Source organism: Rhincodon typus, chromosome 10 (genome assembly GCF_021869965.1).
Source record: "Rhincodon typus isolate 14 chromosome 10, sRhiTyp1.1, whole genome shotgun sequence".
Taxonomy (NCBI): domain Eukaryota; kingdom Metazoa; phylum Chordata; class Chondrichthyes; order Orectolobiformes; family Rhincodontidae; genus Rhincodon; species Rhincodon typus.
The window spans coordinates 66496326-66520566 of record NC_063341.1 but is presented as its reverse complement, the minus strand read 5'-3'; the positions used below and the strand labels follow the sequence as shown (position 1 = coordinate 66520566).

General features: G+C 41.7%; 1 protein-coding gene across 3 annotated transcripts in view; it reads left to right on the top strand.

Moving 5' to 3' along the window:
• Positions 1–49: 49 nt before the first annotated feature.
• cdc7 (cell division cycle 7 homolog (S. cerevisiae)) overlaps positions 50–24241 on the top strand; it is a 113571-nt gene continuing 89379 nt past the window's right edge. For all 3 annotated transcript variants that reach the window (XM_048602169.1, XM_048602168.1, XM_048602167.1), the window contains exons 1-2: positions 50–202; positions 20188–20305. In XM_048602169.1, the coding sequence (XP_048458126.1) occupies positions 20197–20305 (109 nt within the window). In that variant the 5' untranslated portion in view covers positions 50–202; positions 20188–20196. The remainder of the gene's footprint in view (positions 203–20187; positions 20306–24241) is intronic.

The following is a 24241-nucleotide window of genomic DNA, read 5'->3' as shown; positions in this document are numbered from 1 at the left end:
AGTTATCCAGGGCCCGGGGTAGGGTGTGTCAGTTATCCAGGGCCCGGGGCGGGGAGGTGCCGGTTCGCTCACGCTCCGGGGCGGAGTTACTTTCGGCGGGCATTTTGTTGGCGCTCTCTCCGTTTCTGTGTCTGTGGGGTTGGGTGTCGGCGGGTACGGAGTAGCTGCTCGGGAATCGGTTGTCGGTGTCCACTTCTCTTCGGTAAGAGCGGTGTCTAACGTGGTTTATCTCGGGAGGACTCTCGCAGTCCGGGGCTTGAATGTGGCCTCCTTTGAAGTGAAGCAAATTCCTCCTTTTAATGTCTCCGTTTAACACAAAAGATTATCAAAAACATCTGAAAAATTCAAATAAACTGCAGGTTAAAATGAGGCAGAGTTACATATGGGAGGGTGGGACTGTTTACTTTGGCTCATTAATTTAATGATTATACAGTCATTAGTATCCCTGCAGTGTGGAAGCAGGCCATTCGGCCCATCGAGTCCATACTAACCCCACCTTATCCCTGTAACCCTGCACATCCCTAGATGCTATGTCAGTATTTCATCAATTTTGTTCTTCAGTGTCAGTGGGCCATAACAAATTCGGGTGAAGGTTTTGGGGTTTAATCACCAAAATTTTATGTGAGGGTTTTGCTTTGATATTTTGGATGGTCAAAGCAATGAACTCTTCAGTAATCTGTTGACATGAGTGTAGTGATTGAGTTGAGGAGTGCCAGATTGACCTCATAGAATATGAGTTCCCTAATTGAGGCTGTTAATCTCGTCCAATTGTAGAGTTGTACACGATGGAAACATACCCTTTGGTTCAATTCATCTGTGCTGACCAGATGTCCCAAATAAATCTAGTCCCATTTGGTCCATATCCCTCTAAGCCCTTCTTACACATCCAGATGCCTTTTAAATGTTGTAATTGAACCAGCCTCCATCAGGGAGTCCTGGCTGAAAGATGTAATCAAGAGTGTCAGAGGTTCTGTTCACTCAGCTGGCTCTGAGGAAGCTGGATCAGTGTCAAGGACACTTTACATGCAATTAAAGTGTTACTTGGTGACGGGATAATGGCCTCTGGAGTTATTTCAAGAAGCGTAGAAATAAATTGGATAGTCTGGTCCTTTTCATTGAAAAGAATATCCCTCCTCCACTTCTGGACCAGACCCAAGAGCTGCCCTGGTTATTTGGCTGACCTTTATCAGTCAAATCAACATTGATGAAAACAGGTCACTCAGTTGAAGTGCAAACTTGCATTTATATAGTGCCACCCATAAACACTAGAAGTCACAAAGCGCTTTCCAGCCAGTGGAGTCCGGTTGAGGCATGGACACTATTGTCCTGTGGGTTCTCCGAGCTTCTGTGGACAAGAGAGGAGGGGTCTGCAAGATAAATGAACAGACTGACTGAAGCACTGCATGGCAAGCCGTTTTGGGGAATGCAGTTTTCGTCATTACAGTTCCTCATGCTGACAACCGACATAGGATTGGCATATACTGGAAGCTATATATATTGATACACAGGATCCTGTTTATGGCAGACAAAATACTTACACTCACTGTCCCTGTTTCAGCAACAAAATATTAACAGTAATTCTCTTCCTTTTCTAAGGGCAGTGCCTTAACCAATCAGAGTCAACCTGTCTGGCTAAAATTTAAACAAAGCTGGCAGTTAACTGTCAGTCATTATTAACTTGTGCATTTTCCATGGCAGTGGTTCAATATATCAGTCACTACTTGCTTAGCCATCAGCACTCCTCATGCAGTATAAATATTGTTTTGCCTTGGTTTTGATGGTGTTAATTGTCCTGATGACTACAAAATGAAAAGCTTTGGTAAAGTGTATTTTCTTTTCGAAAAAGCAGCAAGGACAAAATCACAAACAAGAGAATTCAGAGAATGGAGAGAAAGCTAGCTAAAACTCTTAAAAGCAGATTGTTAATATTTGTAGAAACTCCATTAAAAATACTTAAGTGACTGTACCTCCCTTGGAGGGCAAGACAGTGGAATTATTAATAGAAAACACCGAGCTGGCGGAAACATCAAACAGTTTATTTTGTCCGTCCTCACATTGGAAAACAAAAAAACAGTAGTTGAAAATCAAGATGTGAACGCATCAGAGAAACTTAAAACAATCACACTCACCAGGAGGTAATGGGAAAGAATTAGAATTAAAGGCTGACAAGTCCGTTGGACTGGATGGCATGTTCTGTTGGTTTTAAACAAAATGGCTGCAGAGGTAGTAGCTGCATTGGTTATGCAATCTAAAATCCTAGATTCCTGTTCCATCACATTGAAAGTTTGCAGATTCAAGAAAGGGAGAGGCCAAAAGTATCAGTAAACAGGCAATGCTATAAGGGATGGAGTTCCAGGTTTTTGACTCATTCAGAGAAGTCCTGAAAATGAAATGACTTGACACTCTCCATCTCAACCACCAAGGTTTGTACCAGGTATACTCTCAAGAGTGGAGAGTTCACCCTCCTCCCTGCACAGGATTCTCATTGACTCCAGTTTTGGTGGGTTTCCAGGATTCCGCTTTCGAATGCCTAAGGCAGTCATGCTCTCCTTGCCTCTGGAATTCAGATCTTGTCCATTTTGGACAGTGGCTAGAATAAGGCCATGAACTCAGTGGTCCTTGTGGAAACCAAACTGAGTGTCATTGAGCAGATTATTACTAATGTTGCTTGATAGCACTGTTGATAATTTACATCAATTTACTGTTGAGGGAGAGTGGACTGATGAAACAGTAATTGTTTGGATTGGATTTGTCCTATGTTTGTGTGTATAGGACGTTCCTGGCAGTTTTCCATATTATTGAGTAACTGCCAATATTGTAACTGTATAGGAACAGCTTGCTAGGGTTGTGCTAAGTTCTGGAGCATTTGTCTTCAGTACTTTCGCTAAAATGTTGTCAGGGACCATAATCCTTTGCAGTGTCCAATGCCTACAGCCATTTCTTACATATCACATGGAGAATGAATCACATTGGCTGAAGACTGACACCTGTGATGCTGGGAACCTTCCGGATATGAAACAACCACCCTTCACTTCTGGCTGAAGGTTGTTGCGTTTGCTGCAACCTTATCTTCTGCACTGAAGTACTGGGCTCTTCTATCATCGAGGATGGGGATATTTATGAAGCCTCCTCCTCCAATAAGTGATTTAATGTCCACCACCATTCACAACTAGATATGGCAGGGCTGACGCCCTTCGACCTGATATGTTGATTGTGGAATTGCTTAGCTCTGTCTGTTACTTACTGCGTATGTTTTTGGTACACAGGTAGTCCTGTTTTGTAGCTTCACCAGGTTGGCACCTGTTATGGACCAGAACAGACCCCTCAAAATATTTTAAGAAGATAGCCTAGATCCTAAGATTTTCTTATTTTAAAGGTAGATGTGAAGTGTTGTGTTCCAGATGTGCTGCAACTGGTCAAACTACTCAAGGTTAAGCAAAATGCAATTTATTTAAACACTATAGTTAAAATGCAAACGAAATAAAGAGCAGAGTGGTGGCTCAGTGGTTAGCACTGCTGCCTCACAGCGTCAGGGACCTGGGTTCGATTCTGCGCTCAGGCAATTGTCTGTCTGGAGTTAGCATATTGTCCCCGTGTCTGCGTAGGTTTCCACCGGGTGCTCTGGTTTCGTCTCACAGTCCAAAGATGTGCAATGTTAGGTGGATTGGCCGTGGGGAAATGCAGGGTTACAGAGATAGGGTAGAGGGATGGCTCGGTGTGGACCCAAGGGGCCAAATGGCCTGTTTCCATGCTGTAGGGATTCTATTCTATTCTATTTATTCTATTCTATGAATTTAGAATAAATTAATGATTCAAAAACTTAACCAAATAATAGATACAGTACTCATTACTAATTCACTGTTCCAATATAGGAACATCCCATAAACACACCCCTTGGCAAGAAGGCAAATTCAGACGCAGATTCTCTCACAGTTCTCCAATCCAGGAGTCAACAAACATTGAGAAAATTCAGTGAAAGTTATTGCTAGGAGACATTCACTGAAGCTTCCAATTCTTTTGATACCCCAAAGGCTTCTACTTAAAACTAAACCTAAAAACTGGAAAAAAAACTAGAAAGCCTGGCCTGTTGGAGCTGGCCACACCCAGGCTGCTTCCATTGTTCCAACTTTTTAAAAAAAACACCCGAAGGCCTCAAAAATTGTTTACTTTCTTAGAGACAGCTCAAAACCTCTGCCTTACAATCTCTCCCAAAAAAAACCTGGACCTCTTAGAGTGACAGCATCGCGTCACACATCTCATTTTTAGGTGTATCAGAGATAGTAGGAACTGCAGATGCTGGAGAATCTGAGACAACCTTTAGCTCTGTCTGTTACTTACTGCATATGTTTTTGGTACACAAGTAATCCTGTTTTGTGCCATGATTCTATTGTACAGCGGAGCAGGCTCGAATGCCTGAACGGCCTATTCCTGCTGCTATTTTCTTTGTTTTTGTGTTTCTCTCCCTGAGCAAAACTTGCATATTTACTGACCACCTGGATGCTTTATTTTTAAAAGAAAATATGTTTGTTTGTTTCCCTGTGACATAGGACACATTGCTAGACCACAGCCAATATTTTTCCTCTCTTCCACCTTCATTTAAAAGGGCTAAACTGCTCACCTGATTTCTTCAAAGCCTAATTTTAATGTATCTGAGCACATTTATAAACACGGCATCACCACTCAGAAATCAAGCGTGAAACTAAACCCATGCCTCCATTTAATCCATACGATATAGAAATCCAAATTAAATGTGAAGCTGTACACTTTGAAATCTAGGTTTCCAATTAATAATATCTTGTGACTTTTCATCACTTCAGTCATATGAAGACCCATGGCAGAAATGCATGACCCTGAGTTTTTGTCATCCTTAAACAGTCAACAGCAATGACTTCAATGAGTCCATTTGCTTGCAGTCCAAGTATATCCCAAAACACGTGCATTTTCCGTGCTGGCACATCTATGTGGACATGATCTCAATAGGCCAGCTGTAAGAGCAGTGTAGGGAACAAGGCAAATCACTTTTTCTTTCATCTTAATAAGAACCTGAAAGTATTCAACACTGTCAGCAGAACAGGATTCTTCAAGATCTTGGAAAAATTGATTATCCAGCAAAACTCTGCAGTCTCATCTCTCCTTCTGTGACAACATGCACTGTGCTATGTCATGAGCCTGACGGGAATATTAGTCAAGGTATAGAGTTTAAGAGCAGGGATGTTATGTTGGAATTGTTTAAAAAAAGTTAGTTAGGCCACAGCTAGAGTTTTGTGCGCAGTTCTGGAATCCACATTGACGTAGACCTGATTGCACTGGAGGATTTGCAAAGGAGATATACCAGGATGTTGTCTGGGCTGGAGAGTTTGTTATAAAAAGAGATTGGATAGACTGGGATAACAAGGTGTAGAGCTGGATGAACACAGCAGGCCAAGCAGCATCAGAGGAGCAGGAAAGCTGACCCTTCTTCAGAAATGGGGGAGGGGAAGGGGGTTCTGAAATTAATAGGGAGAGAGGGGGAGGCGGGTAGAAGATGGATAGAGGAGAAGATAGGTGGAGAGGAGACAGACAGGTCAAGGAGGTGGGGTTGGAGCCAATGAAGGTGAGTGTAGGTGGGGAGTTAGGGATGGGATAGGTCAGTCCAGGGAGGATGGACAGCTCAAGGGGGCCCGAAACGTCAGCTTTCCTGCTCCTATGATGCTGCTTGGCTTGCTGTGTTCATCCAGCTCTACACCTTGTTATCTCAGATTCTCCAGCATCTGCAGTTCCGACTATCTCTTGGATAGACTGGGGTTGTTTTTGTTAGTGCAGAGGAGATTGACAATGGGACCGTGATGGAGATGCATTAATACTTCCAGGAGCATAGACAGGAAGAAGCTTATTCCTTTGATCAATGACAAGCAGGCATCAGTTTAAGGTAACGGGGCAGGAGGATTGAAGGGTTTGTGAGGGGAAAAGAAATTTTCACCCAGCAGATGGTGAGAATCTGGAACTTGCGGCCTGTAAGGGTAGTAGAGGCAGAAACCCTCATGACATTTAAGAAGTATTTCAAGAAGCATTTGCAATACCAAGGCCTATAGGCTGCAGGCCAGCTGCTGGAAAATGGATTTAGATTAGTTAGGTTGTTCTTTTTGAGCAACACAGACTCAGTGGGCCAAAGGGCCTTTTTCTGTGCTGTAGACCTCTGTGACTTCATGGAAGGGCGTGCCCGTGATCAAGCCTCACTAATCCATGAGCTATCACAAATATATAATTAACCTATTGAACCAGGCTTTAATTATGGTCATACAGCATAGAAACAGACCCTTCAGCCCAACCAGTCCATGTTGATCATAATCCCAAACTAGACTAGTCCCACCTGCCTGCATTTGGCCCATATCCCTCCAATCCTTTCTATTCAAGTACTTTATCCAAATGTCTCTTAAATGTAACTGTAGCTGCATCCACCACTCCCACCCACAAACCACTCTCTGTGTAAAACAAAAAAATTGCCCCTTGTGTATTTTTTAAAATCTTTCTCCTCCCACTTGAAAAGTATGCCACCTAGCCTGGAATGCCTCCATCCTAGGGAACAGACACCTGCCATTCACCTTATCAATGCCTCTCATCGTTTTATAAGCTTCTGTAAGGTCATCTCTCAACCTCCCATTCTCCAGTGTTCTGGTAATGCAAATTGGCTATAACGCAATTGACAAATAGGGGAACGCTATTTCTAAAACACACACTTGTGTTGGCTATAACATAATTCCTTCGAGTGGGCATCTTGCTGTCAGAAGCCCTTTGCTAATGATACCTACAGTGTACTTGTGAGCAGGAGCTAGCCAGAAGGAGGACACAGAAAAAGCAATGATAACGATTGAAGGGTAACACTGCCTGCGGTTTAGTATCGTCTACCCACACTCAGGCTGGCAACATGTGGCTTGTTGTGGCGCTACTGTCAGTGCTGCCTTTCACCCTTTTTGACTAGCCCTTCAAGCAAGCACATGGTTGGGACTTACCTCAATTCCATTTGCCTATCTTTGGTGCATAACCCTTTCTTGTTATCAAATCCTCTGTAGTCTTACTCATCTCAACTTCTGTAATCTCACACAATGACATAACTCACTCTGTTAGATCTGTGTTCTATCAATTCCAGCCTCTTGCACAACTGATTTTCACTGTACCGTGCTTACCTTATTCACAGCTGCCCAACTCCAAAGTTTTGTAATTACCTTAGTAGCCCTCTCTGCCTTCTCAACAACATTCCTGAAACCAACTTTGACCATCAGCTATCCTCATCTGGCTTGGTATTGATTCTTGTTTAATATTCTAGAGTACATAGTTGCTTTGTTCGAAACCCTGGTGAAGGATATTCTGAAAGAGCAAACAGTCGGTAATGGGGAAAGCCGTATCCAATGTGCTGGCTCATTACACGTAGGGTTGTAGGGGGTGGCAGGAGTTTGAGCTCAGCCTCACCATCATTGATTTCAAACTGCTGCAAAACTGTTGTCACAGTCAGACCAACCTGTCTGAACAGCTGCTGACAGTACTGCTATCCTTTGTGTTATTCTTCTTTGGTGGTCAAGCCCTAATCCCACTTTGCCCATAGGCTCAATTATTTACATAGCGCGATTTTCTATAATGTGAAGTTGCGCTGGAACGCAACTATCACATTATAGTAGAGCCGCCTGTACCATGTTGTTATTGACCACAGAACAAGAGCTGTCAAACTGAGGATTTCCTTATCAGTTGGATCTAAGTCTTTGTTTGAGTTAAAACTACTTCTTTCCAGAGTTTTTCCAACTTTTTTTTTGATTCAGAGTGTCTTTGCTTGCAGGCTTACTTGGAAGTCTTGTGTTCAACTGCCCTTCTTTAAGTCTGTGACTAGGTGCAACTTAAAATTCCATAAAGCTGTTGCTGGTTAGCTGTTCAACCCAAAGAAATCTGGTGCTAGCTTGTCTCTCAAAAGTAAAGTTATATGGTGTTACATAACCAAAATGTGAACACTACACAGTTCCACTTTTGACCTTCAAGTTGTAAAATAAAATGACTGGTATCTTCCCTGCAACACAGCAGTGTCAAAGCATCCATCTTTTTCCATTATTATATTCCATATAAAAGTAGTCTTTACGGTTAGTACAGTTTGGCTCTAATTTTTTTCAGTTTGAGGGCAATGTCACCAATGGCAGTAATCGCTTGCTAACGAGTATGATTGTCCACCTAGGAAATTCCGTGTCACTGGTCATGGATTCTGTGTCTCCTTGCGTAGCTGATAAGCCCAATTCTTGAATTGCGTCTCCGACCACACATTTACCAGGCATTTCTGGGCGGTGGAATTATTCCTTAGCCTTGAGATCGTTTTTCTGATACCTTTACCATATTTCCACTTGCCGCCAGATGTTCTGAAAGAATTGTGTCCCTCCAAAGAAGTCTTTATTGTCACACGAGTTGACATCTATATTGCAATTCTTGAGGGATGCCCTCAGGGTGTCTTTAAAACGCTTCCATTGTTGTCCTCTTATTTGAGTGCCTTCCTTGAGCTAAGCAAAGATTTGGTTTAGTAGTCAGAACCTAAGCACATGTCCGGCCCCAGTGGAGTTAATTTTGTATGGTTGTGGCCTTGATGCTAGTGCTGTTAGCCTGTCCTCCCAGCTGATGTAGACAATTCATCTCAACTGACATTGGTACTTCTTGAGGTGGCGTCTATGTGTAGTCCACGTTTCTGTGCCATATAGAAGAGTCAGAAAGATGGCAGCGTTATTCACACAGATCTTGCTATCAGTACGGATGTCAGGATTGTCAAAGACTCTTCTCTGTAGCGTTCTTGATTTCTCTCATTCTTCTTTGCTGTTTAATGAGTTCCCCTCTTTGCTTTGCAGGTGGTGTTTTTCTAGCCATGGTGAGTTTTCCACTTCTTGTCAATAACATCTTGGACGATGTGGTCATTTTTGTCAAACCAGCCTTGATGTTTCCTGGTCTTGTCACCCCAGCATGAGATGATGGCTTTCTTGAGCTCTTGACAAGAGTGGACAAAATCTGAAAAAATTAACTCTTTGGAGATTTTGAAGAGATTGTTGGCTGTTGAAGCTGCTGAACATTGAGCTTTGTTAATGAGGGCATCCTTTTGGTCTCTGGATTGAACAATGATGTTGTCTGTCATGTTGTGATTGTGGATGCTTCCAAGAAGTCTTGAAATCGCCTTTTGGGTGGAAAGTGTGGTGACGTTCCGCACATTTGGTGAGCAGGCCAATCCCATTGATGTTACAATTCCTGCCTCCCTTTCTTTTCCAATGGTCCCTTTCCAGAGGCTGGGCATCCTTTCCAGTCCTAGTGTTGAAGTCTCCAAGGATGATAATTTTATCTTCTTTTTGAGATATTGGTTCATATGGTGTCCATGGTGGAGTAGAAGCCTTCTTTGTATTTATCTGTGCCATCAAGGATTGGAGAATGGGCATTCACGACTGTTGCCTGCTTGTTCTTGGCAAGTTGTAGATGAGTTCATTTTTGATAGCAAATCCAATTCTATGCATTTCCCTTTCCAGAAGAAGTTTCCCTGCTTTCCAAGTCTCCTGCAGGGCAGAGATATCGATGCAGCCGGATAATTTGTCATTCCAGATGGTCTGGTCTGTCTGTCTTTTGGAGATAGCGAGAACTGAAGATGCTGGAGTCGGAGGCAATACATTGTGGAGCCGGAGGAACGCAGCAGGTCAGGCAGCATCGGAGGAGCAGCAAAGTCGACTTTTGAAGTTTACACCCTTCACCAGGACACATGCTGATGTTCCTCCAGCACCACACTGTATTGACTCTTTCTATCTTTGTTGCCTTTCTGCCTGTCTTTGGACTCGTGCACTCCAGATTCTGAGATTGCGTTTCACTTTGGCTTTCAGACTGCAGGTAGGTGAGCCCACTGCATGCAGTTTTCTGGCCACGGTGGTGGAACTGACTCTTTTTAGGGCACGTCTTTCCTAGCCCCTTCCCTGAGCAGAGTGGATCCTAAAGAAGACTGCCGTAATTCTCTCTGTTCCAATTCCAAGAGCAAAATGACTGAGTCAAACCCTACTACCTACATGCCAGTCTAAAGCTTAGGGACTCCCACATTACACGATCCTGTCCCTGTCTCCTCTCACCAGTTTGCTGTAGGGCTTGCTTGTGTGGGCAGGTTGAATTCTTCTAAGTAGATGCTTTATATGGCAGGACATCTTTAAACATGGGAATGCTGTTACGTCAGCAGATTCACTGTCTTTTATAGAAGGTAGATCCAGTTCTCGTGACAAGGAGACTTCAACAACAGGGTATTTCCCTACAGCTGCAGCCTTCGCTTGCCATTTGTATGCCTGTCTAAGACCCCACTCATTTTAGTATTTTTTCTGTGTTCCTGACCTTGACCTTCTTTGCGGGCATGAAAGAAATTGACTTGTGCACTTAACAGAAAGCTCTGGTCTAACGATTCTGTAAACGAAGTTGAAAAACACATTTTGAGTCCAGATCATGGAACTCCTCTCAGTCGCTAATGCTGTGTGAGTGGAAACTCCGCTTCAGAGACTCGTGGACAGTCTCTCGCAATCCTGTAATTTGTCTAATGCCATTGGACAAGATGTTGCATCCTTGCCTAGAGCATACTAAGTAACACTACTGGAAATGGTCAGCAGTTTCTGCAATCTCAGGTCTACAGAGGCAAACAATCTCTCACTTGTTGAAGAGCCCTATATCTGCATAAGAGAGGCAGCTGACACCTTTGGTCAATTCAAAAAACACACACATGGGTTAACATCAAACTGACTCCTGGGACCAAGCTCAGGACTTATAAGACCTGTGTTCTCAATACTGCTTGGAAGGCAGCTGTGCTCACCACTATACCACTAACACCTTGCGAATCGTTTCATCCATCATACCCTGTTTGGCCATTTTCTTTAAATTCTTCTCCTGCCAGATCCACTTTTAACAAGCCTTGTCTCTATAGTGAAGCTAGGTTAATATTCAGCCTATCAAATCCCAGTCAATCATTGTTTTCTTACCTGCATTATTGACCAGATCCTAATCATTCTGTCAATCCCATATTCATGGTTCTAATGTTCTAGTTTGCTACTCAGAGTTTAGCATCCTTTTGTTCACCTGGTGCAATGGATTTCATCTGCTTATTGAGAAAAGGCTCTAATCTTCAAGAATCCATTCAAGTACATGGAGTATGGCAGATCAGCACCAACTTTGAGCTGCTCAACTTTTGAGGTGGCTGCTGGCTGACTGGTAGGACGTGATGGACCCTCAGAGACATCCTGTAGCATCTGTTCATCATGCAAGTTGAGTTGAGCTTCTCGTTCGTAATTGCACTATTGCTATGTTTAAAAATTTATGCTGAAATCAGAATATCCTTTTTCAGGGTGTAACTGTGGTAAATTTTATGGAGAAATGTTGCCAAAATGATTAAGTTCTTCCCTTGATCTCCCCATATTGGGTCAAAAGGAATGCAGCACTTAGTTGCAGAAGTTGTAGAGAAGCTTACCTATTTAGACATATATCTGGCTCCACTCCAGATTCTTTTGGCTGGATTTATCCCTTGGCCTTCAATATCTCCTGAAAGCTCTAGCGGGTATATCTTTTAAGGTGAGAGGAGAAAGATTGAAAAGGGACTTGAGGGGCAACCTTTCCACATAGAGGGTGGTTTTTGTGTGGAATGAAAAGTTAGGGGAAGTGGTAAATGCCAAGGCAGTTACCATGTTTAAAAGATATATGGATAGTTACATAAATAGGAAAGGTTTAGAGAGATATAGGCCAAGCGGGACTAGTTTAGTTTGGGAAACGTGGTCGGAATGGATGAGTTGTGCCTACACAGCCGTTGTTGCCTAGAGCTGGGCATTTGCTTCATGTAGTCTGACATACTATGTCACACATGTCTGAGGAAAGCCAAATCTCCTTTAAAGTTGCCTGAAGTTTTGACCGGGGCCACAAGGGATTTGTTTTAATTTGTCACCAATAGAAGACGCCACTGATGACAGAGAGAAAATCAGTTAGCCCTCCTTTTCTTCCAACTGGCAGTGTAGACTGAAAATGAGAAGTGAGCTAGCATACAAAAACAGGAATCGTGCTAACTTTTCACCCCATACTAAATACATCACAACAAACCATTGAATGCACAGAAAAACTTCAGAAGGCTGAAAGGGTGAAGTGGAATATTGGAATTTGTTTGGGATTATGGCAGGGCCACTGGATGGGTTTGGCATTGATCTAGCATTTGAAGAGGCTAATCAGTACATCGTTCTTTAAGTGCTGTAAATCTCGATAGCCCTATAGTTAGGGTTGTGTTGGTCGCCGTATGTGGCATAGTGCTGTGGTTCTGGAGATGGTAACCAGGATATAATGTAGAATAGAGAGCCTAGTTAATTATCAGCTTTATGCATTTGTTTGTTTATTTGGAGCAATGCAGGCTTAGACTGACATGATTTCTTATCCATTTTGTATGTAAATATGGCTATTCTCACCCTATGTCCTCACCTGGACTGAGGCTTGTGTCCTCATCACCCTGCCTACTTTTTTCTTTGTAGTACTTCAGCAGTGACTAAAGAATGTATCTTCCTGTATGCTGCTCAGCAATGTGCAAAATATGATAAATCAGTCATCAGAAAGATTAACTCCTCTTTGTCTTCCTTTTACCTTTTTGGATCTGCTGATACTTCTTTTAATCGATCAAGAGTTTCTCTTCTGAGATAATGTGACTTGAACTGAAGTTCACTGCTTCAAGAAAAAGCATAGAGGCTTTCTGGTGCCCTGTGTGACTGTGTTGCCACAAGGGGTTTTATTTAGTGTGTTTGATTAAAAACATCTTTAACAAAGAGTAGATGAAGGCAAGTTTATTTTTTCTAATAACTTGTTTAAGAAGTTCTTTTTCTTTTCTTTGGCTCATGTTCAACATAATTCCTTGCCAATCAAAATCAGGAGAGGGAATAGGAAGACACCAGTCACGTGTTGCGGTTGTGCAACACTTTTGTTTATTTTTCTTTTCCCTGATGGAAAACTTCTCATGGGTTTAGAGGTTTTGGACCTTTGCCCAAGGTATGTGAAGGAGACTGTTACTGCCGTCCCTTTTATTTGAAGGCTGTCTGGTCGTTTTAAGTCTTTTTGGTTTTTGGTTTCACAACAAATGCTATGATTAGGCCTTTGAGGATATTTCAGTCTTTGCACCAGGGGAACATGAGATGGCATACCGTTTGGCTGTTTATCCCTATATAGTTGTGCAACATGTCACCCAACCCACTGTTTGGGGCAATGCATAAACAAAGCAAGACAGTATTGCAATTTAGTGCTTTCATTGCTGAATCAAAGGCAGTACTAGCAAATGTAAGATAACAAGGTGTAGAGCTGGATGAACACAGCAGGCCAAGTAGCATCAGAGGAGCAGGAAAGCTGACGTTTCTTCAGCTTTCCTGCTCCTCTGCTGCTTGTTCATCCAGCTCTACACTTGTTATCTCAGATTCTCCAGCATCAGCAGTTCCCACTATCAATAGCAAATGTAACGTCTTTGTAGCCGAGTCACTGATATATTATCTCTCATGCTCGAGCCTGTTTGCCAGTACTGTTAGAACGAAAGGTCTTGCCTAGGTTCTTCACCTGGAGAGGTAAACATATGGCCAGTATCTTTGTAGCTATTTGAAAGAAAGCTGCACTTTATTCTCGCTTGGGGAGCGATAAGCTCTCAGAATTGTTGAGGCACAAAAGGAGGTCAGTCAGCCAATCAAGTCTGCATTGGCACCCTGTGGAGCAATTAGTCAGTCCTATTTCCCTATTCTGTCCTTGCATCTATGCAGTTAGTCCCCTCAAGCACCCGTCCATGTGCTTTGAAATCATTACTCATCTCAGCTTCCACAACCCATGCAGACACTGAATTCTAGTTTGTTGCTACTTGCTGTGTGAAAACCGTTCTTGCTTGCATTCTCCCCCTGTTTCTCTTGTCCAGACTCTCAAATCTGTGTCCCCTAGTCCACTGCCAAATTACCAGAAGGATGTGGAAGCTTTGGAGAGAGTGCAGAGAAGGTTCACCAGGATGTCGCCCAGTCTTGAGGGCATTAGCTATGAGGAAAGGTTAAAAAGACTTGGGATTGTTTTCACTGGAAGGACGGCGGCTGAGAGGAGACCTGTTTAGAGGTCTACAGAATTATGAGAGGCATAGATAGGGTGGATGGTCAGAGGCTTTTTCCCAGGGTTGAAGTTTCAATTACAAGGGGCCACAGGTTCAAAGTGAGAGGGCAAAAGTTTAAGGGAGATGTGCGAGGAAAGTTTTTCTCGCAGAGAGTGATAGGAACCTAGAATGCACTGCCAGAGGAGGTGGTGGAAGCAGGCACATTGGTGACATTTAAGAGGCATCTGGATGGTTACATGAATAGGGAGGGAATAGAGGGATATGGATCGAATAAGGGCAGAAGTTTTTTATTAGTTTAGTCAGTGCATGATGAACGGCACAGGCTTGGAGGGCCAAAGGGCCTGTTCGTGTGCCGTACTTCTCTTTTGTTCTTTGTTCTAGTCCTTCTACCATAGGTTACTGGAACTGCTTTACTTCGTCTACCTTTTTCTAAACCCATCAAAGTCTTATATGCTTATCATCAAACTTTCTCCTTAGTCTTTTGCTCTAAAGAACCAACTCCTGCTCCTCCAAACTAATCTTAGTTGGTGAATTCCCTTATTCCTGGATCCATGCTGGCAAATCTTTATTAGCACCCTCTGAAGGGCCCCACATGTTTCCTGAAGTGTGATGACCATAACTGACTGCAGTACTTCACTTGTGAGCTAATGAGAACTCTTTATATGTTCAAAATAACTTTTCTGCTTTTTTACACAATACCTAGTAATGAAGCCCAAGATCCATTATACTTCACTAACTGCTCTGTCAATATGTCCTGCTGCCTTCAAAAATTATGGTTTGTATTGCCCAAAGTGTAACACCGGCGGTGTTGTAGAACACAGGGACTTAGGGGTGCAGGTACATAATTCGATGAAGTTTGTGTCACATATAGACGGGGTGGTTAAAAAGGTGGTTGGCATGATTGCATTCATTGCTCCATCCTTTGAGTATAGGAGTTGAGGTTGTACAGGACATTGATGAGGCCTCTTCTGGAATACTGTCTAGTTCTGGTCACTAAGTTATGGGAAGGGTGTTGCTGGGTATGGAAAGTTTGAGTTATAAAGTGGAGTCACACCACCCTCCCCTTTCAAACTCGTGATTGCAAAGAACCTGCATTTGTATAGCATCCTTCAGAGCAACCTCAACGATTTCAAGATTTCTGGATTGTAGTGAGGTTGCCAGGATCCTCATGGACCTCTCTGCTACCCTGAGGTATGGTGACACTCGGGTGACTGGTGGTGGTTTAACCTGTCTCCAATAACAGTTATAGGAATGATATTATTAAGCTGGAGAGGGTTCAGAACAAATTTACCAGGATGTTGCCTGGTATGGAATGTTTGAGTTATAAAGATAGGCTAGGATATGTTCACTAGAGCAAAGGAGGTTAAGAGGTGACCTTGTAGAAGCTCATAAAATAATGAGGGGTATGGATAGAGTTAATGATTGTTGTCTTTTCCCTAGGATGGGGGATTTCAAGACTAGGGAGCACATTTTTATGATGAGAGGAGACAGATTTAGAAAAGGCATGAGAGGCAAATTTTTTTACACAAAGGCTGGTTCACGTGTGGAATGAACTTCCAGAGGAAGTGGTGGATGTGGGTACAGTTACAACATTTAAAAGACATTTTGAATAGGAACATGAATAGGAAAGGTTGTGGGCTGGGAGCAGGCAGATGGTACTAGTTTAGTTTGGGATTATGTTCAGCATAGACTAGTTGTACCAAAGGGTCGGTTTCCGTGCTGTATGACTGTATGACTTATCAGTTTTAAATTTCATCTGCTGATTGTCAGCCCATTCTGCCTGCTTACCTATATCCTGTTCAGTTGATTGGTATCACTCTCATTGTCAAAGACATCACTTCTAAACTTAGAAGCATGACAATTTTTACTGTGGATTCCAGTATACAGGTCGATCATGTTTTTCCAAAAAAAAAAAGCAGTAGTTTTGGTATTAACTCTTAAAGTATCAGTGTCTTCTACCCTCCAGCCTAAAAAAAACCCATTTAGCACAACTTGCTACCTTATGTCCTTAAGCCAAATTTTTTCAAGCTTACACTGTTCCTTCTAAATCATAAGCCACAGTTAACCTGCCTTTTATATGACAGTTTATCCAATATTTTCTTAAAATTCAACTAGTTTCAAAATAGTTATGGAAAAGGATAGAATTGATCAAAAGTTAAAGTTCCAAATTGGCGTAAAGCCAATTTTGACCATATTAGATGGGAACTTTTTGAAAGTTGGTTGGGGGAAACTATTCACAGGTAAAGGACGGTGGGGAAGTGGGAGGCCTTTAAAAATGAGATAACGAGAGTTTAGAAACAGTATGTTCCTGTTAGTGTGAATGACAAGGCTGGTAGGTGTAGGGAATGCTGGATGACTAGAGAAATTGAGGATGTGGTCAAGAAAAGGAAAGCAAGTATAGACAGCTGGGATTGAGGAGTATAATCAGGAGGGCAAAAGAGGGACATGAGATAGCTTTGGCAAATAGAGTTAAGGAGAATCCAAATGATTCTACAAATACATTACCAGCAAAAGAGTAACTGGAGAGAGAGTAGGGCCCTTCAAAAATCAACATGGCTGTCTGAGTGGAACCACAGGAGATGGGTGAGATACTAAATGAATATTTCACATTGGTATTTCTACAGAGAAGGACATGGAAGCTAGGGAACTTGGGGAAATAGGTAGTGATGTCTTGGAAAGTGTTCATATTACAGAAGAGGGGGTGCTGGAGGTCTTAAAATGCATAAGGTAGGTAAATCCCTGGGACCAGATCAGTTGTTTCCCAGAATTTAGTGGGAAGCTACAGAAGAGATTGCTCAGCCTCTTGCTGAGACAGCTACGAATGAGGTGCTGGAAGACTGGAGGGTGGCTAATATGGTGCCATTATTTAAGAAATGCTGGAAGAAAAAGCCGTAGAACTATAGACAGGTGAGCCTTACATCAGTGATGGGTAAGTTGTTGAAGGGGATTCTGAGGGACAGGATTTACATGCATTTGGAAAGGCATTGACTGGTTAGCGATCATCAATGTGGCTTAGTTAGCAAAATTAGATCACGTGGGATTCAGAGGAGCTAGCCAATTGGATACAAAATCGGCTTGAAAGTAGGAGACAGTGGGTGGTAGTTGACTGTGACCAGCAGTGTGCCGCAAGAATAGTGCTGGATCCACTGCTTTTCGTTCATTATATAAATGATTTTGGATGTGAATATAGGAGGCATGGTTAGTAAGTTTGCAGATGACACCAAAATAGGTGCTGTAGTCGACAGTGAAGAAGGTTATCTCGGATTACAGCAGGACCTTGATGGGCCAAGGAGTGCCAGATGGTGTTTAATTTAGATAAATGTGAGGTATTGCATTTTGGTAAAGCAAACCGGGGCAGGACTTCAAGCGACTGTTGATTTTTTTTTTTTCTTCACCGCTGATTATGGCGGCATCCTTCTGTCCATGTAAGATGATGGACATGCGGGAAATCTGTTAGAAATGGGATAGTTTCATATGGTGCACTTCTGCTGATAACTGAAAAAGCTGTCTTGGAGGTGGTTTCTACTGTTAAATGCCACATATCATTGTTTTTGAAACCTTATCCACCACTGATGATGAGTTGGCCAACATTCTATAGCTATCAGAAATGTCCTTGTATCCTGCTCTTGAATAATTTGTCACATTTGTTTCTTTCCAATTCTCTGGCACTTCCACTTTGTTTGACAGGAGGAATGGAAATAATTTTTAAAATTCAATTTGAATTATTAATATGGGTCACATTTTGTCTGGTTTTGAATACACCTTATGTGGATCAGATTAAAATCTTCATTTTTAATCCATTGTGTGGAGTTGAGTTCCAACCCAGAATCAAAAGCACAGAACCAAGTCCAAAATGGAGTCTGTGAGAGAAATAGACTTGGTTTTCTGAAGTTGGCATTGAGAAGATTGAGGCAGCACTGAGAGATTTGCTCTGATTTGTGCTGCATCTCCCCATTTCAGTGCTTGATACAGATACTTGATGGTAAAAGGCTGCAATTTAACTACATTATAGCTTTCGCTTTAGGGCACTCCTGCTTCAATTCATCTCTGTAATGAGGGTTTGAATAAACTGACATTGAAATTCCCAGTAGTAAATGACTTGCCTAGTAAGTTGTCTTTCCCAGCCAATTATTTTTCCAGTTGAATGCACTATTATTAGATCACATCAAACACTTAGATGCATTAACCTGTTGTTTTTGTGACACTTCTCGTTGTGTGCCTGCTGTGTCTTTTAAAGTACTCGGTTAATGACACATGGACTGAAGTTCAGCTATAGAATTTATTTTTTCAGCTACTCCAGTACAAATTGTATGTAATAAAATTATAGCTCCAAAGTGTTTTCAGCGCTATGTAACATTATTACAGTGGAATTTTAAACTAGGTTATACCAGAGTGTTGGAGTCGTGTTGTGTTGGAGTCCCCACTTGGACATCAGTATCTCTGGAGAAGGAAAATTGATATGAAGGATTTGCTTTCTGGCTTTCCTTTTTGCTGGAGTCAATTAAAGTCTTTGCCTTGAGATCTATACATTGCATTGTGGTCATACTAGTAAAAAGCTTTCTTAATGGGGAATTTTAAAGATTTTTTTTCATTCCTAATAGCAATAGCTGTAAAAATGATCATTCTGTTATACAATTTACTTTAAAGCTCCACATATGCTCTGGGAAATGTATGCAGTTTTCCTTGTTTATTTTTCCTAGAGACATCTTTTGAGTTTATACTGGGGAAGATGCATTCAGGTAGTAGAGCAAAGGGTACGATGGTGTACAATAGTAAAGCTAGCTGAGAATGAAAGTAGAAAATTCGGCATGCATGTAGTATTTTAGTCTGCATCTGAAACAAAGAAGATGGGTAGTTGTTTTGGGCCATCATAAAAGCTAAATTGTATCTAAAATGTTAACCCATTTCTTCTGGCTGTCAGCTGTTTTCCCAGCCTTTCCCCACATTTGCAAGTTGTCGGTCAGCATCAGGTATTTGTAGTTTCGAGTGGCAGGTAGAAAGTAAAGCATCCTCTGCTTTGCTGCAGAAGTGTGCCTTGGCTCAAATTCAGAAAAAGTGACATTTTCCATTTCCTATATCGGTCATCCTGTGGCTTCTATTGAATGAGATTGCCAAAACAGGAGTAGTTCAAGCTGTGGGTTCCCACACACTAATTAGTGAGTTGAGATTAGCCAATCTCATTTCATTTCATCAGTGAGGTTTGGATTTGATTTTTAGTTTCTTTTATAATCTGTTTTCATCAGATCACAGGGACTGTGCAGAGCCATGCTGTTTTCAATGCTCAGAAGATGCAGGATTATTAGGATCATGTGTTCAATAGCTCTTTTGAATACATATTTATAACAGGCAGAGCAGTGCTACGCAGCTGGAATGCTTAACAGTCCTAAGGTACTGGCCAAGAATTGATTGACCATGAATGTGAATTTCAATGTTACACAAGTAATGAGCAGCCTTGGGAGTTGAAGTTGCTATGATGTGGTAGAGGTTTCACTGGATCTGCCTTGAGCTGCTGGTTGATTATAGCACTAATGCCATTCACGGGTGCAGAAAGTTTATACTTTTTAAAGTTCACCCTCCCATTTAAGATTAAAAAAAAAGTTCCCTTTTGAAAGAATGGGGATATGATATGAACCAATATGTCTACAATGCAGTCAACACACTTTTTTTTATTGCTACCTGTTTCCAGTTTCTTTCTTAAATATAAAAAATATTATTAATGCTGTATTAATCTTCATCTGCTATTAAGACAATTTCTCTTGGAAAAATTAATACAATTCTAGCTGCATTTAAAAAGTCCACATCATGTTGCAAAATAACTGATTCCAGCCAGACTTTGCTACACATTGTTCACAGTGCACAAACTAAATAACCACATAAAATCTAAATTGTCCAGGGAAAAAGCTGGAGGGTGTTTAGGTTAGGGCACATTGAAATGTTCTTTCAGGGACCCTAGACATGTGCATTGGGCCTAATGGCCTCTTTCTGTGCTGCAAAATTCTACTGGACTTTGAAAGAATAATTCTGCTTTCCTGTGAAAATTATTTGGGCATTGCCAGCTTTTAACTATTGATGTGCTTTTTTTTTAGTGAAATACCATGACAGCATCTTTGGAAAACTTGTCAAAAGATGCATTCAATCTGACTCACAATAATCAATTGAAGAATGATTCTGGTAAAGAAAATGAAGATGGTTGCAAACTTTCAAGTAAGTTCAGTGAAATTCAGATAGAATGCTGTAGTGCTCCTTCAAAGTTTTCTGGTGTTTTTACATGAAAGATAAATGTTAGCATTCAGGTTGTGCAGAGCTTGTGTTAAAATGATCATTACTTTGTCTTTGGATATGCACAGCATTCATCAGCCAACAATCAGTACCACCTGATGCCTGTCATCCATGGTCAGTCACAAGCCTTGACAGTGAGGACCAAGTTGCGACAGGATCAAATGCCTCTGACTAAACAAAGGAGCCTTCATATGTTGAATTTTTGCTGAACCAAAAAAGGAGACGTGCTGTCAAGTTTTGTTTGTCTTGAACTCCATTAGTATAGATGCAAGAATGCCAAATTTCAAAAGTAGCAACAATTTATACCACATGCAAAAAAAGTACTGATTTGTTGACAAGTTGATTCTGATTAGTCAAGGTGTTGCCATGGAGATTGCATGACGAAACTGTTGTCTTCCACTTTTATTTTGTTTGATTCAGGGTGCCTGGACATGTTCATTGAACCTGCACAGGTCCTTGTGTTTGAATATATGTAGATTTTAGCATGCACATGTAAGGAGCACCATGAGCCAAACTCATAGTCTTAAATTGGTTCTTGGTGTAATCCATAGCATGTACACCAACTATTTTGGATTATTAGATGTGCCTGCAATGTGACTCAGTTACACTAGCTAGAATATAGACATGTTCCTCTGCAAGGATCTGCCTTTGAAATTTGGCATTCTTATGTTGGTCCAGTGAGTGAGTGCAGGATGAATAGCAGATCTGGGCACCACAATTTTAGGAAGGAAATATTGCCCTGGAGGCAGTACAGTGTAATTTTACAAGAATAATACCTGGACTTCAGGAATTGAGTTATGAGGAGAGATTATAAAAATTTGGCCTGCTTTCTCTAGAATTTAGATGGGGTGAATTGATTGAAGATATTCAAGATATTAACAAGAAAAGACAGGGTAGATAAAGAGAAACTCTTTGCACTGGTGATTCTAGAACCCAGGGGCATGGTCTGATAATTCAGGGCAGTCAGTTCAGGAAAGATGTTAAGAAGCACTTATTCATGCAAAGGGTAGTAAATGTTTGTGGAACATTCTTCCACAAATAATAGATGCAGAATCAGTTGTTAATTTTAAATCCGAGATGGATAAATTTTTGTTAAGCAAAGGTATTAAGTGATATGGGCCAAAGGCGAGTTAGGTCATGGATCAGTCGTGATGTTATTGAATGGAAGAACAGCCTCAAGGGGCTGAATGACTTACTCCTCCTATGTTCCTAAGATCATGTTTCTTTGCCCCCCAACTCAAGTTGTGTATCACCAAACCACTGTATATTGAATCAATCCATCTAGCAACCAGCCTGAGAAACAGTGAAAAATTCCTTGTTAATATAGTAAATGGATTACATCTCAAAAAATATGACTATCTGTTTTTAACCACTGTTGTTAATGTGCAATCTGCAAAAACACAGCCAACACACTATTGCATGTTTTGGATTATTAGAGCTTCATTCAGCCTGAGGTAAACCACGTGCTGTTTATCCCCGGTTAAAATGTATACACTGTTTTGCACCAGACTTTAATTTTTTCATTAGTTTAGATGCTTCCAAAGCTTTTAAGCTTCAACCTTCGATGTCAGGGGGCTCTGCATAGAACAACAGTGGAAGAGCAGAAATAACATTGTAACTGATAAGCACAATACAGAATTTGTTGATCTCCCTACAGATAGCAAATATAAAGGTAAAAGCTAAATGAAAAATTTGGAAATTGTGATGGATAGGTTAAGTGAAGAAACAGAATTTTCAAGTGTTCAGTCTGGACTTTGTTTATAGCATAGAGTATCAGTTTATGTTTGCACGACTGCACGCTAGCAAGTCATTTATCCAATCTATCGAGGAGGCCAAGGCCACATGATGCATGGGAAGACCACCACCTGCAAGTTCAACTCCAATCATGGGGTCATACAGCACAGAAACAGACCCTTCGGTCAACCAGTCCATGTTGACCATAATCCCAAACTAAACTAGTCCCACCTGCCTGCACATTTAATAAGATTTTGGCTGATCTGCTGGTATTTTAAATTTCATAATCTCATCTACTACTGATAACCATCGATTCCCTTGCCTAACAACAATCTATCTACCTCTACCTGAAAAATACTCCGTGAATTGAGGTGAAGAGTCTTGGAGAGGAACTTCTAGAGGTTGGAATTGGCAGAATGCATGGCCACCAAAGGTGAAGTAATTAAAATCAGAAATGCACAATTCGAAGAGAGAAAAGGGATGTAGGGCTGGAAGAAATTACAGGAATAGGGAAAAAGGTGAGATCAAGAGGAAATGTGAAAATATGGATGAAAATTTTAAACCAGAAGTAAATAACTCAGCCAGCAAAGTTGATGGTGGATGGGCTTCAAGGCAAGTTATGACACAGGCAGGACTTTTGTGGGCACAACATGGGAGGTGTAATGGAATTTAAAGTTGATCAGCAAACTGACCATGGCGCAGTGTTATATGAAGACATTCAAGTGGAAGGAGTTCACAGGAGCACAGTGTTAGCAGGTTCAGCCAAGGGATTGTCAGGAAGATAGACATGGTTCTCTGCAGCCAGAGCAGTGTTGCCTGCATGGCACCGCTAATCATGGGCCTCCAGTCCAAAATATAATCTTCCACCACCACCCTCTGTCTCCTGCCATAAAGCCAATTTTGTATCCAATTGGCAAGCCCATCCTGAATCCCATGTGATCTAACTTTACTGATGAGTCTCCCATGCAGAATCTTATCAAAGGCTTTACTAAAGTCCAAGTAAACAACATCTACTCTCTGACCTCATCTACCTTCTTGGTCACATCCTCATAAAACTCAATCAAGTTTGTGAGACACTATTTTCTTCGCACAAAACCACACTGACTATGCCTAATCAATCCTTGCGTCTCAAAATGCATCTAAATCTTATCTTTCAGAATCACCCCCAACAACTTGCCCAGCACTGATGTTAAGACTCTCAAATCTGCAGTTTCCAGGCTTCTCCTGACAGCCTTTCTTATCAATGGCACAACATTATCCACCTGCCAGCTCTCTGGTACTTCACCCATGTTTATAGATGATACAAATATTCAGTTCTGGGGCCTGCAACTTCCTTCCTAACTTCCCACAGCATCCTGTGGCCTTGATGTCGAGGGCTGTCACTCTCTCCTCGCCTCCGGAATTCAGCTCCTTTATCCATGTTTGAACCAAGGCTGTAATGAGGTCAGGAGCTGAGTGGTCCTGGCAAAACCCAAACTGGGCTTCACTGAACAGGGTATTGCTGAGCACTATTGATGATGCCTTCCATCACTTTACTGATGATCAAGAGAGATTGGGGCGGTAATTGGCCAGGTTGGATTTGTCCTGCTCTTTGTATACAGGACATTCCTGGTCAATTCTCCACATTGTCTGGTAGATACTGGTAACATAAACTGGGAACAGATACTGTCAGGGAAGAGCACCACAGAAATGTGGAGATTGTTTAAGGAATGCATACTGCATGTGCTCGATATGTTTGTCCCGAGCAGGCAGAGAAGATGCGGTCGAGTGAGGGAGCCTTGGTTCTCGAGAGAGGTCAAACGACTGGTTAAGAGGAAGAAGGAGGCTTATGTAAGGTTTTGGAAAAGAGGAACGGAAAAGACTCTAGAGGGATACAAATTAGCCAGGAAGGAGCTGAAGAAAGGGCTTAGGAGAGCTATAAGGGGGCATGAGAAAACCTTGGCAGATAGGATCAAGGAAAACTCCAAGGCTTTTTACATGTATGTGCAGAACAAGAGAATGACCAGAGAAAGGGTAGGGCCGATCAAGGATTGTAAAGGGAATTTGTGCACAGAGCCTAAAGAGATAGGAGAGGTCCTTAATGAATACTTTTCTTCAGTATTCGCAACTGAGAGGGACCTAGTTGTG